The sequence below is a fragment of the Centropristis striata genome, chromosome 14 (genome assembly GCF_030273125.1).
Source record: "Centropristis striata isolate RG_2023a ecotype Rhode Island chromosome 14, C.striata_1.0, whole genome shotgun sequence".
Lineage (NCBI taxonomy): Eukaryota > Metazoa > Chordata > Actinopteri > Perciformes > Serranidae > Centropristis > Centropristis striata.
In genome coordinates, this window is record NC_081530.1 from 25,419,979 (window position 1) to 25,436,478 (window position 16,500).

Sequence of the window (16,500 nt, forward strand, 5' to 3'; positions counted from 1 at the left end):
AAATACAGCACCTTTTCAGCATCACTAAAATATTCTCAATATCCAGAAGTAATAAATACTGAACTTAGCAAGATTTTCGGTCTTCATTTACAAAACACAAAGACAACACACAATAGATTTTTGTGTCATATTGAACTTTTTTTGGATTTGTTTTCCTTGATCTTTTGTTCCACAAATTCCAAACAAATTCCACGTACAAACATCTACAGTTTCTACACACAGTACATTGATTTTTTTTTTCAATTGAACTCACATTTAGAGTTTTATCATTTAATAAACAGGTCAGAGTCAAACTAAAGAAAACGCAAACATAAATTCCTTCAGTCCAAACTACAGTGAAGGATTCTTGCAGTTCTTTGCAGATGAAGGAGTTGTTTTCTGGCATGGGTCGGCCCGTTTTTTATCCAGGACTCATTCAGAACTGATCCGTGTGCTCTTAAGAGTTGAGGAGACAGAAACCATGCCATAAAAAGTCCTCCATCGCTTTATCATACCGCCATCATTATTTAAGGGAAGTCCTCAGGCTGGTGTTGGCTAACACATCCCATATCACTGCTGTCATTATCGATAAAACTCATACCAGTGACCCTTTTTATAGTTTATACATATATATATTTTTTATAGATTGCAAATTCTACACTTAATAACATTAAATAGTAAACTTTTACATTTTAGACAGGAGCTTCAATTTGACAGAGGGGGCTCTTTTGATGAGTTGATAAACCGTGGTCCTTTTGGATTTAACAGACTTCCTCAGGTTTGGGGAAAGCCTCCACGTTATTGCTCACACTTACCCTTTTAAAAAACAGACTTACGTGGACAAACAAGTCAAATTGTATTTAATTTTTGCACATTTTTTGCTCCTTTCACCTTCAACTATTGCCCTTTTCCGGCCTTTATCTTGTACCTCTGGGACAAGATGAATTGCACGATTACAAGCATCCTCCTCAGAAATTCAGGCGTATATTTATATATATATATATATATAAAAAAGAGTTACCTGGGTCCAAGGTAAACAAGGAGCACAGTCACCACTAACTTACTTTCAGAACACATACTCAAGTTTCACCAATTTAACCCCACTTTGATTAAGAACAATCACTGCAAGCAACAAATCTATGTCATCATACAACAATGAAAACACTAGTTCTTGCTTTAGACAAAAACAGCTGGCATACAGGACGTCCAAGAAGTCAGACAATACGATACAAACATGCGTCACGATTGGTTGAATACAGAAGGATTAGAGGGTGAAGTCGTCTTTGTGAATTTAAGATCCTTTTCCGTATATTTCTTGACAGAGAACAGGCCGCACGTTATCTCTGAGACTGGCCATCTTTGATGGGGGTTTTCTGTTTTTTAAAGACTGAATTGTATCAGCAAAAGAGCACCCGAGTCTATTATGAAGAACAGCACATTAAATTCTACACTGCATATATTGTTTCTTGTTCTCCTCTCTTAGTGTAAATATATTTTTCCGTGGTCCCCAACTGAGCTGTGTTCATCGCAGGGATGAAAACATTGCAACAGAAAAAAGTAGAAAAATATGTGACAGACAATTTAGAGTCAGCTTACACACACACACACACACACACACACACACACACACATCCGCATATGGACGACACGAATAACATGGCACATTTGTTCATTTAACACACAAAAAACAGTAAAATAGAGATTTCATCCTCAGAATGTGATTTAGATGAGACAATTAAAGGAAAAGTTTGATACTTTGGAAAATTATTCTACCTTGCTTTCTTGTTTAAAGTTGAATTGATGCTTCTTGAATGTTACCTTAGCATAAAGTAGTGGCAGATGCTGACCATTTCAAATGGTACCACATGCAATGCACGCTTGAATAAAATTCAATGAGGGCTCATTGAAGCTATCCAGTGTTACCCAATCACTAAATGCAATTCCGGCGGTTTAGGGACCCTCAGTATGCAGAAATATTCACATAAAACAGGTGAAAATAACACTTTTCTACTGCATGAGAAAATCCTTGTAAATTTGTCCCAAACTGCATGGTATTAGCATGAAGTTGGCATGTCTGTAAAAAACATTTTCATATATACAGGAATCTCAGGTCAAGGGTCCTGTATGAAAATGGCCATGTCTCTAAAAATTTAGCCTAACTTTGGAGCATTATTTCACCAAAATAGCACGGCATGGTTGGTACCATTTGATTCCTTAGATCTTCTAGTTTCATATGATACACATAGCTTTTTAAATAGAGACTGCTGCAGCCTCTTAAAAACAGTCATGCTGGGTGAGATCTAGTTAGAGGAGCAGCCTGCACTTTGCTCAATGCAGTAAAAAAAACTTGTCTTGGACCGGTGCAAGCCACTGGAAATAATGGGTTTCAGCGCCATTTCCAGTCTTTATGCTAAGCTAAGCTAATCACTTCTGGCTTTAACCTTGTACTGTAATGCATGAGAGCAAAGATCGATCTTCGCATCTGACTTTCTGCAATAAAATGAACAAGATACTCAAAATGTCAAATTAGTCTTTAAAAGTATCTCTTTCTCTCTCACACACACACACATGCAAACACACATAAGTACATACATGCAGTTCAAGAGGTCAGACAAACTCCCATAGCTGAGATAATATCGGCAATCTTTCTGAAGTGTGTTTTTTTATACCGGCAACATCCTGAACACACGCAAACGCATACAATCCAGAGGACGTCTTTAGGTCAAACAATAACACACACGCACACACACACACACACACACACACTACTGGGCGGCAGCAGCACCCGCAAACACACTCACTGATTGTCAGCACACATATTGATGTACACCTTTGGAGAAATGATACCGAAGTAGTGATATGTATAAATAATGGTACTCAGTTAACTTCCCTTTGGAGCGATTGTGACCAATTCAGATCAGAGTCAAAATAGACATTTTTCTTGTGTATTTAATAAGTGATTAATCAGTATCATACAGGAACACAGTGAGGGAGAACTTTTCACTTATTCTGGCAGGAATGTAAAACGATGGCAGGAACAGGAGCCCTTAAAATGAAGTGATTTTTAATCTCTGTTTTCCCTTTGTGCTGCACTGTGTGATCAATAAGACTTTTTTTTTTTTTTTTTTTACTGATTTGTCTTCTTTTGGTCCGTCTGTTTTGTGCTTATGAGTAAAATGAAGTCATGTCATGACTTTTAAGGGGCGTAAACACAATTTAAAAAAAAGATACTGCATTATAGAGGCAAAACAACCAAATGGCATTAATTTAAATTGTAGCTTTTTCTTTCATTCTCTATGAACAATAGGGTTTTTTTTTTCTCAAGAAAGAACTTTCACACTCAATAAGATGACTTGTTTTTCACATTAAGGCTAATTAACACAGCTATGCAAATGAGATCGAGCTGGATTTGCTTTTTTTAAAATCAGAAATATCAGAAAACTATCCTGCATTTACAATAATTTGCTGGAGTGGCGCTAAAACATAATACCAGCTGTAAACGTGGCCTAAACATTGCACCTGAGCTACTGCATGTGTTCATATAATTCATATAAATTAATGTGTGACTGATGTTTCTTACATTCTGCTGTTGGATCAGTAAGATATGGTCTACATGGCTGCACTGATTTGCATGAAACAATGGACACTTTCTCTTGTCTCACACAACAAACACACACACATGCACACTCACACGACTATTTTAGGCAAATATTACACTCTAGTATCTGCTCTCACAATTAGCACTTGACCAAAATCCGTCCCACAGATGTTCCCGTGTTGCAGATGTCACATTGCCACAGCTGTATGCTTCAACAACAGGGAGGGAAAGACATTAGTTTAACACTGAGGAGCTGGATCAAACTATTCCCATTTACAACAGAGAATCCTGTGAAATGCATCTTCACCTGTCTATGTTCGGAGGCGAGCAGTAGAGGAGTGGACTGGATTTAAGCAGCGACGAGAAAAATGAAAAGATGATCTCTGTTTCTGAATAAATCGAGCCTAGCTGGAATGTTTTGATTTCATTTGGTAAAAACATGTCTGGCTTCAGTCGCAGGCAGTGGTTGAGAGTCATGGGCGATTTTTAGAGAAAATATATTTCACCCTGAAATTCATTGTGTGAGATCTTTTTTCAAAGCAAAACTTTTCATCAAAGCACAAGCATGAGCCCGAATGGGAATGTGAAGTGAATAGCAGCAAAACAAAAAGCAGCGCTGAAAGCCAGTCACTGAGGCCGAGGACGGACGAGAAAGAAAAACACGGCATTCATATTGAAAAACCGACCGCATACATAGACGAAATCTTTTCACTTTCACCCACAAATGGCTTTTTTTCAGTCTCATCTCTGCATTTGACATCTCTGGCTTCACAATTGTGTTTGATATTGTAGATCTGTGACAGAAAACTCCCAGAAATTAACATTTTTATCCTCATTTCACACCACAATTTGTTCTGCATCACCCTGTGCATGTTTTGAAAAGATCTGATGTTTTTAGTACCCGGTGTAATTTCTACATCTGTGTGCTCTTCTCTCAATCGCTGTGGCTCTGGATAGACTTAGAATGATGCAGTCCATATTTCAAAGGATTCTGGGCTTACAATGGGGATGGCAGTCTGCTCTGTTGGTGTGTGACGGGCAGCGCTGAAGCTCTCAGGGATGTTCAAACACACACTCCAGCTGTGCTCTGCTGCCCACTGCTGGTCATTCTGTTTTACTGCAACACTTGGCCTCGTGTTTCAGGCAACTTTGTTGCAAGGAAACTACCTGCAGCAAGCGCACCAGCAGCAAATAAGATGGGCACGGCCTTGGTGATGCCCACGAATGACTGGAAGATGCTGATTCCCAGCACGGCTGCCACCTTACAGAGGGCATTCAGGAAGCCGAATGCTGTGGTCCTAAAGACAACAAGAGAGGGATGAATACAATTAGTGCAGAGTTTCAGCAACTGATACAAGAAGGAGGAACTATGCTGATCATTATTCCCTTCTTGAGCCAGATCACTGCATTTGCTTTGATTTGTTTTACCAATTCAATTTAAAAAAAAAAAAAAAAAGAGATAAATATTTTGCAATTTTTTTTTCAGCCCACATGGACTTACAAGAGTTCAGCAAAACAAGCTCAATTAGTGGCTGCAGAGGAGAGGAAGTTCTGCACCCAAAGACTCAGAGAGTGTATCCTTGATGTTTCATTAGCAGTAAAACAGTGACAGATAGAAAGGAGGATTCCTTCCCAATAACACAAAAACACCACAACAAGCAACAAGAATGGATGACAACAGATGAGGACAAATGCATAAACAACATCACAGGACAAAATTATGGGAGAATTTGTTTTTTTCTCCACAAAACCTCTGGACCCAGACAGGGTGATAGCATGCTATTCATCTGCTTCTGCATAATGGAACAGAATTCATGATATAATGCATAATTAGCAATAAACAAACCCTGTCAACATATTAGGGTTTTTGTATGCATCACTGAGATAATATTGAGATATTAATCAAAGTTTAACATAAATAAAAACTAAATGGAGAAAATGGTTATTTTGCTTGCTGTCTACCGGTTCTGTATTCTGTTATTGCTGCAAAGTGTTCAGTAAAAAAAGAGACTCTGCAATTATGAAGGTTAAAAGTCATTTTGTTTGTTTACCAAATATCAAAATATGCCTGTAGGGGGATGAGTGTTAATAGGGCAAAACAGCCACCCTGGCTCTGTCCAAATGTAACTAAATGTGCCTACCAGCACCTCTAATTAATTAAGATTTAAGCTCTATTTTGCACTCTGGTGTTGTGTGATTAAACAAACACTGTGTTAATTAGTAGGCAGACTTTTTTTTTCTTCAGTTAAGTTGTTGCACATTGTCCAGCGCAATTTCTGTTTTTCCCAAAGATAATGTGAGGAGAAAGATTAAATTACATTTTTGATCCTTTGGATACATTTATTACTTTTCTTTTTAGCTGCATCCAGTAGCTCTATGGCTCGCTCTGTTGGTTGGTCTGTTCACAAAATGTCACAGAGGCTGAAATTTGGCACAAAGGTCAAGTGTTTGGGACGCTATGTTTATGTGTGTGTGAGTGCTCAAAGTTGTGCGTGCATGCATGTGCATACATTGTAAAAAAAAATCTGTTTAATTTATGGTAAAATACCAGCAGCTGTGGTTGCCAGAACTTAAATGATAAAAAGTGTGTATTTCCTACAGTTTAAAAGTTTTGCACTATTCCTTGATTTACGGTAATTAAAAGCATCTACAACAGTAATATCCAATTTCTAATTTTTCAAATTTTAAGCCCTATTTCTGATGCAATTTGACAGTGTTTTACTGTAATTTTCTACAAACATTTTTTACACTATAGGGCAAAAGTTTGGAAGCAAGATCAAATTTGTACAAAAAAAGATAATAGTTCCATTGCTATACTTTGCTACAAAATAAATGTGATTATTATATAAAGAGTCACTTATCAGAACACTGATGTGACTGTCTTTGGGTTTTATTGCTTAGACTTTGTCTATTCTTCTTTCCTTAATGTATAAATCTGTACTCTTGTTTTTTTACTCAGCTGCCAAAATTTGGCCATTTCTGTGGTAGTTTGTCAGAGATATGAACACAGTTGAGATTTATTGGGATTTTTGTATCCAAACTCCCAAAAGCCAAAGAGCTAAAGTGAATAGTGATTTGTTTTTTACTTTTGCACTGAAGTTGTGACTCTTCCAAATCTTCTCAACCCTAAAACTAAGCCCTTCTTTTCTTTTGTTAACATTTATTCAGCAATGGTCCTAAAGGTAAATTGAGGAAAATGGTTTAATTCAGTAAAGTAAAAGGTAAAGGTAAAGTCTGATCATGCAGTAAACACATCCAAAAATCAAAAGAATCCATAATGGTAAAAACTGCTGAGAAAGCCACTGTAAACAGATGTTGCTTCTAGACTTTTGGCCTGTAGTGTATATTGTGTGTAAAACTAGGCATCACTAATAAAACCCTCTGTTGCATTTTCTCCTCTGACTCCCCACAAGTTCACCATTTAACACAAAACCAACAATGAAACAACAGCCACGTGTTTGTGTCTTATGTCACCTTTTATCTGAGGGGTAGAGCTCCACTGTGATCACATCCAGGGCGTTCCACGAGGCGATGCTGATGCCTCCAAACAGACACAAGAGGGCGATCATCCCCGACTCACTGTTACCGAACATCAGGAAGAAACAGCTGACACAAGAAATGACACTGGATCCGGCTGATCAGAGGCAGAGAGAGAGAGAGAGAGAGAGAGAGAGAGAGAGAGAGATTCAGAATTACATTACTGTTAAATAGCCTCTCTGGCCGTGAGTGAATTATCTGCATTGATTAGATTTACCTACCCAGCATCCTTAAACGCCCTATTTTGTCCATTAATAGAGCCGACACGATGTTGCCAGGCAACACTGCCAACGTGCCGAGGAAGTTGACGAAGTAAATCATGTAGGCATTGTTGAAGTCGTCGCTGAAATCAAGTATGCAGCCCTCCTTGTTGTGGATGAACGTGCTGTTCACCAGTTTACAGTCGACAAACCTGTATTTGAACAAATCTGATGAAAGAGAACAAGAAAAGAGAGAAAGAGAGTGTTATTGATGACAAGATAATATAAGTTAGCTTTTATTATTATTATTGTACAGATACCTATGCAACCAAATTGTGACTACTACAACTTAAGGTGCATGAGGTATTAACAAGAATAAACAGATAAAAACAAGAATAAACAACAAAAACAAAAATAAAACACTTATTTATAACAAGAACAAATGCAACTGTACAACTGTTTTTGCCTATTTTGTCCATTTTTGCATCCTTTTCATTCTGCCTTTATATACCACTTTAAAAATGTTGGTATCATTTTTTTCAACACAACCTCACCTATACTTCCTGACAAGGATTTTTTTCATCTTGACTTACTGGATGAATATTTTCAACCCAAAAAAACAACAAAAAACCCCATTAAAATCTGATTTTGAAAATATTTTCAAAATAAAATCATGCTCAATGAAGATTTTTTTTCACGTTTATGTGATAATGCTTGCAATTAGATTTCTTTTTTTTTTTCTTCTCTTTTTTTGGCCATTTTTGGGCTTTATTGATAGAGACAGAGTAAAGGGGGAGACATGCGTTATACTGGACTCAAATGGAGCAACCTGTGAGTCTAACGGTGGGAAGATTTCCTGGGGTCAATAATTTAGAATTAATTTTGATTAGACAAGACCAGTTTGTGAATTTGAAGTACTTATTAAGTTGCCCTGCTGCACTTTTTTCCCACTTTATAAATTAAATGCTTTTAATATGTTTTAATATATTCATTTTTATGGCCGTTCAATGTGAAGCTCTTGGTGCCCGTAAGTTCTTTGTTGTAAAGCACTTTGTACTGCATTTCATGTATAAAAGGTGCTATATAAATTAAGTTAATTATTCCTTTTTTTTTCCTTTTATTGAGTGTCGTAAATGTGAACACAGGTTACACATATAACATACAAGAGGTAAAATGAGAATGACATATAGTTCTATATTTTGATACTAAATATATTTGACCTTATCTCTGGTTTTACTAGCCTACCAACATCAAATAAAAACTGGCATTGAGTTTCAGTCATATGATTTAATTACGCTGGGATGATCGGAGGCTCCAGAGGGTTAATTACGACTGTAGAGGGGTTTTTTTTTTAAATGCTGTTTTTGTCCCCCTTACTTTTACAGTTTAATTTTCAAGTCTGTTTTTCTGTCATTGCAGCTGCGAGAATCCACATGAGAGATGTTGGAAAAGTGTCAAAATGTTTATACACTGATCTTAATCACCTCAGGCAACGCAGGCTTATTTATAGAGTATGTAAACACTCCTCGGGGCTGGAAAAAAATGACTTTCATCCAGTGGTGGAGGATGTGCTCAGAGCCTTAACTTGAGTAAAATTACTTATACCACAGTGTAAAAATACTCTGCAGGGGTAATGCACTTAGAGTAATAAAAGTAGAAGTACTCAATGCAGTCAAATTTTCTCTGTGACTGTTATACTAGTATATATTATATTGTTAGGTTATTGTTGCTAATGCGTTGATGTAAAAGCAGGATTTTGCTGCTGGAGTTAGCTGAGGTGATGCAACAAATGGTAATTTCAATAATGGAATAATCTGCTGATTATTTCCCTCTTTTAGTCTATTGATTGTTTAGTTATTAAACATTTTAAAGCACTATTGCCAACAAAATTATTCAAAGTAAAATCAGCAAATTGTCACATTTGAGAAGCTGCAACCATGACGTTTTTGCATTCAAAATGACTTAAACAGTTATCATAATACACAGTTGTGAATAAAGTTGGAATAATTATGTTTTCAGACACAATCCTCTGTTAATTGTGGTTTCATTTTCACTGTGATATGTTTGGAAGAAATTGATTAATTAAAAGTTTTGAGAAGATATACACTTTATCTGTCAAGAATAAATCACATTGTCACAATCATTTCACAGAAAGAGGTATAAAAATGTTTTACTCCAACTTTATGGGGTAGATAAGCAATTGATTTTAAATTATAACAAATCATTATATTTTATAAAAAGTCCATATGTTTTGTGCCCAAAAATCTTAATTTGTAAAGTAACTGCAGTTACAGTTACAGTCAAATAATTAGAGTAAAAGCCCAGTCAGAATAGGCTCCCTGACATTAAGGTAAAGTGGTGAAAATATTCAAAATATGCGTACACTTAAATGAATATTGAGATTTTCAGGTGGACAGAATACATTCATGCATCCTGTCTTCTTCTCCAAAATATGGGGTGTGCTGACCGCCATCTACAGTAGATAATATAATGACTATGGATAAGTGTCTCACAAAAACCCCACTGAAAAAAATCACTTCAACATAAAAAAAATAGCATCCATTGCGAATAAGTATTTAAGATAAATAGAAGAATAGAAAAGGTCAGAAGAAGTTATAAGGCCTGTGACTTCTCTCTCTTTACTTTGCTGCCTGCAGCTGCACAAACCTCCATGATTATATTTTCTGATGACACTGCAGAAACTGCTTCCATACCAATAACCAATAACAGTTTTATGAAAGGGAGTCAGGCATAAAAGTGCTGAGCGATCATAAACTTTTAGATGTCCAAGTGACATAAACATAAAAGAATGTATCGTTGGCTTCGGGGATGAGAGGATACTGCTGCTGTGAAGCTGCTGAGGCGGGGACTGTTGGGATTTTAAAAAAGGCTTCTCTGTTTTCTCACAGGCAGAACCTGACACCATGATTGAAAGCACGGGCTGAAATCTAAACCACACAGCAAAACACCCTTACACACCAAAAGCTCAACACTTGTATGTGTGTGTGAAGCATTCACATATAAAGGGTGGAACCTGCCAAAATAAATAAATGACTTGATAAAGAAATCAGGGCCTTATGTGCAATTAAATGTACCAAACATAATATTATAATAATGTAGTTGTGAAATAATAAAAAAAAGTGACATAAAACATATTTTTGGTTATTTTTTATATTGTATTATTATTTAATTTTTTCTTCTTTTTATTTATTTATTTATTTATTTATATCAATCATTTTTAAAAATGCATTTATTTATTATTTTGAAAAAAATATATATATTTTATATTAATTTATTATTTGCCTTATTTCCCTATATTTATTCATCTATTTTATGTAATATATTTCTATGTATTTCTTCCTCATTATGCAAATAAGGTCACTGTCATTAAAAGTGTCATAAATTAGTCATAATGAGTACAACAAAGCAATGTCCAAATTGATCATTTTATAAATATATATAAGAACTATATATATATATATAGAACTATATATATATAGTTCTTCAGACCGAATGAGCTGTAAGAAAGAAAGAAAGAAAGAAAGGAAGGAAGATTACATATGTTTTTCTTCATCATGTTTCTCAGCTCAATTAGTCGGGCTGGATTTGTTTATGTTGCTACGGTAACAGTTTTGCTGCAGTGTAACCCAGGGATACTAGCGACAGGATGTTTCCATGGTTTCGGTCCTGCTGAACAGCTGTGTTTTATCTTTTCTCAGTTTTTACTTCAGGCTGCCAACAAACTACTCAGTATTCATGTTTAATATCAGATGATGTGTGTTTGTACTGAGCAGCTGTGTGACAACAGTTCAGAGATCATTAATGTTCACCTACAGAGTCATTTAAAATAGTGATGAAGTGATTAGGCAGCTGCTTTCACTTTAAAAAAAAAGCTCAGTTTAACCCATCAAAAGTTCATTCATGATAAATACACATTTATTGTGTCACTATTCGTTTATATGTACATTTGTGTTTATTTGTGCATTCTCTTTAACTTATTGGTCATTTAGTTCTGTGTTTTACTGTTTTTTTCTATTTAGGTAAAATTCCTCCGCCAATCAAGCCGACTCTGATTCTGATTCTGATTCTGATACTGATTCTGATTCATACGCAACCTGCCCAGCACCAACTAGATGGTAAATAGGTAAAAAGTATTTAACAGCTAAAGAGTCGGATGCTACACAGGCGATGGAGGAGTCCAAAACAGAGCTAAAAGGTGAGTGAATATTCGTCTAATGTTTGCTGGGTGGCCAGAAATGTGACTGTGAAAAAATGTTTCACTGTATCTGTTTGATGTGTAAATAGATGAATTAATTTGCACGTTAGGCACCAGAGCAGTGGAGTCATCTGGATCCTACACCATTAGCTGGTGCACCTTTATTTAGTGAAAAAATAACATAATACTATAATAAATGGCTGTAACTTGCTAAGGAAAGGGTCGATCTAGAAATAAAATAAAATTTGGAAGTCTAAAACATCTAACTACAACTTTCTAAACAGAAAAACCATTTTCCTGAGATTTGAGTTCACAGTAAAAAACATATTTTATTATATCCCTCTAATATCAGACAAAGCAAGAGTAAAACTGAATCTTCTCCTGAACAAAGTTATGTATGGAGCTTGATGCTGAGCACAATTATAAGGTCAGAATCACAACATAAATACAGGTGAGTAAGGCGCTGATCTTAAAGAGTTAAATAGGTTATTAAATTGGACATTTGTCAGGACAAAACAAGTAATGTACACACTTCACCCTGAAGTGCTTTTGACAGTCATTTTTCACTTTTTGTTGAGATTTAATAGACAAAATGATTCGATTACCTGTGTTGTAGAACAAACTTGCAATGAAGGTGCAGTTTCTGAAGAAGGTGTGTGTGGAGGTGATGTCCTCAAAGTAGCACTCCTCAAACACAGAGTCTTCAAACACCATCGACTTCATCTTCAGGTTGAGGAACCTGGTGAACAACAAACAGGTTTTCAGCCAAATGTAAATCTGACTAATGACTAATGCACCTATACTTGTACCTGTACTATACTGTTTTATTCATGAAATGAGTTACGAAATAGTATAGTATAGTAAAGGCATTGACAAGGATAGGAATAACAATTTTAACCTGTACAAATCTCCAACTTTACCTCTTGATACTCATTTTATTGCTTCTCAAAGCAGCACAAAACAGTTTCAGCTGCTCTAACATAATGCTGGTGTTTTAATGATCAATGAGCCTTTCAAAACTATAAACGTGGATTAACACAATCTCAATTTAGCTCAATAAATGAGAATATCATAGAAAGTTTATTTATGTCAGTAATTAAATTCAAAAAGTGGAAATAACACATTATATAGATCCATAATGGATCTATATAATGTGTTATTTCCACTTTTTGAATTTAATTACTGACATAAATGGATCATCCATTACACACAGAATGAAACATTTCATGTCTTAATGTATTTAATTTCTTCTAATTATAATGATTATAGCTTACATTTAATGACCTAAAATTAATTTGAATATTATAAAAGATCAATTTTTAAAAGTATGTTTAATATGGAAATGTTGGCCTCTGAAAAGTATGTCCATCTATATGACTCAATACTTGCTTGGGGCTATTTGACTTGAACTACTGGAAATGGACTTTTCCATGATATTCTAATGTATTTAGATGCACCTGTATAAAAGATATTTCATAAGAAAATCAGCCGTTTCCAGCTTTAATCGTTATTTATCCACATTGACAATGTCTAGACTACATGTCTATGTCTATGTGTATATTTTAACTTTGAAGAATTGTGCTTTTCTCACTTGTCGTTGAAGTAGTGTCCTTGGCGATGCACTTGGTTTTCCAGGGTGAAGTTAAACGTGACATGCTCAACTCGTTCCTTAGTGAAGGTCTTTGTGCGTGAATCATATTCCTGCTTCTGGATGTATTTGATCATGTCTGGGAACCACACGGTCAGACCGTAGTAGCTGAAAAGAAAAGTCAGTACAGATGAGATAAGATTGGAACATGACTTACCACACAGCAAAGGGTTTCATGAGTCTCTAATTTACCTGAAAGACATGGTGAACCAAACAGCCATGAGCATGAAAGTCGTCCGTTTGTATTCAGGGCTGAAGCAGGCAAGAATGTTGTTCCGGATCTGAAACATGTGAAGAAGAAAACACACAACCTTAGATAAAGAAAAGAAAAAAGATTTAAACTCCTGAACTCCTGATAAATTGTTATATTGACCCACATTGCATATATTTTCTAACTTTAATCTGATTATTATACACAGTCACCCATAAAGTTGGAAAAAATATGTTTTATCTCTTTTCATGAAATGATTGTGACACTGTGATTTATTCTTCACAGATAAAGTGTATATATCTTCTCAAAACTTTATTAATCAATGTCCTTCAAACATATCACAGTGAAAATGTAACTACAATTAACAGAAGAATGTGTCTGAAAACAAAATGATTCCAACTTTATGGGCGTGCTGTGTATTTCAGCAGATATTGACGAGCAATAACATGCAACTGCGAGAATTAAATGGGGGGAAAAATTGATCCAGCATAGTATCAGGATATTCTGCTCTGTAATATTATATGGATTCATAGCCGCCAACTGTCGATATTTAGTGGTCAAACGGTCTGTCAGTATTTCCGCCGTTTTTGTTTTTTCCTGGAGGCCGGAGCCAGGATATCACATTGGGAAATTTTTGAAAAAACGCTGGAAAGTTACGTTATTTCATGTCAGTTTCATGGTGATTTTCAAAGTGCTCATTTGACCCTTGAACTCATGCTATCTCAATGAAAATAGACTCTATACAGAGCAGTGAAGCTTAAATTTGAGGAAAGTTTGAGAAAATTAAAAGTGTTATTTGTGGGTATAACCACCATATATAAGCGTAAGAAGGTGCCTGCTGCAGAACTTTTATAACATAGGATTGTACTGTTCCTGCTATATGTTGGATAGCAATTTATCCAGTATTTACTGTTTGTTTGCTGTCTTGTATGCCAATAAACCGACGTTTAATAAAGAAAAAAAGAAGGAACTGCTACATGTTCTCGTAGATTCAGAGTCAGTTATCTATGACAGTGTATTTTCATGAACAGGTTAGTTTTAAAGATGTGGTAAACTTTATGAACTGTGTACTTGATTAGGTTTAGGCCCCAAAACTACTTTGTTAAGGTTTAGAAAACGATCAGGGTTTGAGTTTAAATCTCCTCACTTTCTCATTTGGAAGGTGCAGTCTTCCCGGTCTGAAGCTTTATAATGGAAGTGATAACAGCTGCTAACGGCATGGACTGATAACACAGGAAAGGGGTGAGAGTGGAGACTTTTCAGTAGGCATTAAGCAGGTTTTGCAGTAGCAGATTGACAAGAAAATGAAGGGTGTAGGCGTGTAGCAGAACGTAGGCAGAATGCGAATTAAAAATCAGGCACAAAGTTGGTCAAGTTCCTGCCTGGAGCAGTGCTGCTGCAACAGTGTGCAACACAATGAAAACACAAGAAAGTAACACACAAACATGTTAGTATTTAGTCACAGATGCAAAAAATATTCACTTTTATGTGCCAAAAAGCAGTATTCTGCATGTGGATATAGGGAAAAATTGTCAAAAATATCGACGTGGGTCAAAATTAGGCAAATTAATGCATAAGTAAAAATATGTCTCTTTCAACTCTTAGCTACTCTTGGACTCGCTGCCACCCACACACAGCGATGCCAGCTCAACTGAGGTCTTTACAGCCGGCGCTGTAAAAAGCCTGATACATCAACTTAAAGACTGTATTCCTAAAGGAGCAGTGATCTCAGATATGATCTCAGAGGAGTTTTATATCATGCTTTTAAAACTTGGTTACAGTTTTTGGTCCAGAGCTGCGTGCAGAGCAACAGACCTCCTTCACTCACCTGTTGGGAGAGGCTCATAATCTTCAGCCTGTAGCGCTTCCAGACAGGCGTATCGGTGCCAGTGTCCACCAGCTCATCCATCTGTTTCACCGTCTTAATTGTGGTGACCTTGGATGAAAGAGACACTTTCAGAGGCATTCAGCCAGATGTCATGAAATTCATTTAACATTCTCTAATTACTACAAGCGGCATTTCTGGAGAAAAAAACTTTCGCCTTCTGCTTTTAATCCTCCGTGAAAGAATGTCGAACAGATAACAAACAGAAAGTGTAACTATTAGAAATAATTATGGTGCTTTTCCCCTGAACTTAGAATGCATTATCAGTAATTAATGGTGCTATTTGTTTTATATTAATTGTTCATTTAAAGACCGATGACTGAAAACTGAATCTTGACTGTGTTGTGTTAAAGTCTGCTTCTCCATCAATACAGTTGCAAGAAAAAGTATGTAAACCCTTTGAAATTACCTAGTATTCTGCATTAATTTGTCATAAAATGTGATCTGATCTGCATCTAAGTCCCAAGTATAGACCATCACAAGTAGACACCATCACTATAAATGTTTAATGGATGTGTTCAATATAAAAATGCAATATTATAACTGTTTGTGTGGTATTAGGTTAAGCACCTGGGACTTAGATGCAGATAAGATCACATTTTATGACAAATTAATGCAGAATACTAGGTAACTTCAAAGGGTTCACATACTTTTTCTTGCAACTGTATGTTTCCCCTTTACTTTTACCAAAACCTAATCCCTGACATCAACCACTGAGGATGGCGGGAAACAGACTTCAACATAACGCTGTGAAACATTAGGGTGCAGGGCCGCATGTCATGTCTAACTGCAGGTAGAGTTTGTTGGCTATAAGAGGAATGGCCGTCTGTTTTTTGAGATATCAGGCTGTCAGACATTTGGACTTTCAGTTCAATGGGACATTTTCGGGTTGTTGGAGTTTCAGAAAAAATGGCCATCGTAACAAAAGCAGTCCCCTTATGGCCATGGAAAAGTTGCTTTTTAAAGGAGCTTTTTACATAGGGAGCAGTAATCAGTTTTGATGACTTGTTTGACTAAAATATAGCTTCTGTAAATGCTCAGTGTACCTTTAACTACATGTTACTATTTTCTGTTTTTACACTGAAATGAAGACAGGGACTGTGGAGGGAGATTGGGGGTAAAAAGGAAACAATTTCAATGAGCCTGACTTTAGTTCAAAATGTTTAAATTGTATCAAATTGCAGCAAATGTCTTGCGTATCTACCTGCTGGAATACAATGTACCCT

At 36.0% G+C, this 16,500-nt stretch overlaps 1 protein-coding gene across 1 annotated transcript in view; it reads right to left on the reverse strand.

Moving 5' to 3' along the window:
• Positions 1 to 1,369: 1,369 nt before the first annotated feature.
• The window catches only part of LOC131984522 (synaptic vesicle glycoprotein 2A-like), a 28,479-nt gene continuing 13,348 nt past the window's right edge, over positions 1,370 to 16,500 (reverse strand). Inside the window, exons 7-13 of the mRNA XM_059349369.1 lie at positions 15,218 to 15,325; positions 13,371 to 13,459; positions 13,122 to 13,286; positions 12,136 to 12,269; positions 7,336 to 7,542; positions 7,052 to 7,211; positions 1,370 to 4,875 (exon numbers count right to left, since the gene is read on the reverse strand). Of these exons, the coding sequence (XP_059205352.1) occupies positions 4,692 to 4,875; positions 7,052 to 7,211; positions 7,336 to 7,542; positions 12,136 to 12,269; positions 13,122 to 13,286; positions 13,371 to 13,459; positions 15,218 to 15,325 (1,047 nt within the window). The 3' untranslated portion in view covers positions 1,370 to 4,691. The remainder of the gene's footprint in view (positions 4,876 to 7,051; positions 7,212 to 7,335; positions 7,543 to 12,135; positions 12,270 to 13,121; positions 13,287 to 13,370; positions 13,460 to 15,217; positions 15,326 to 16,500) is intronic.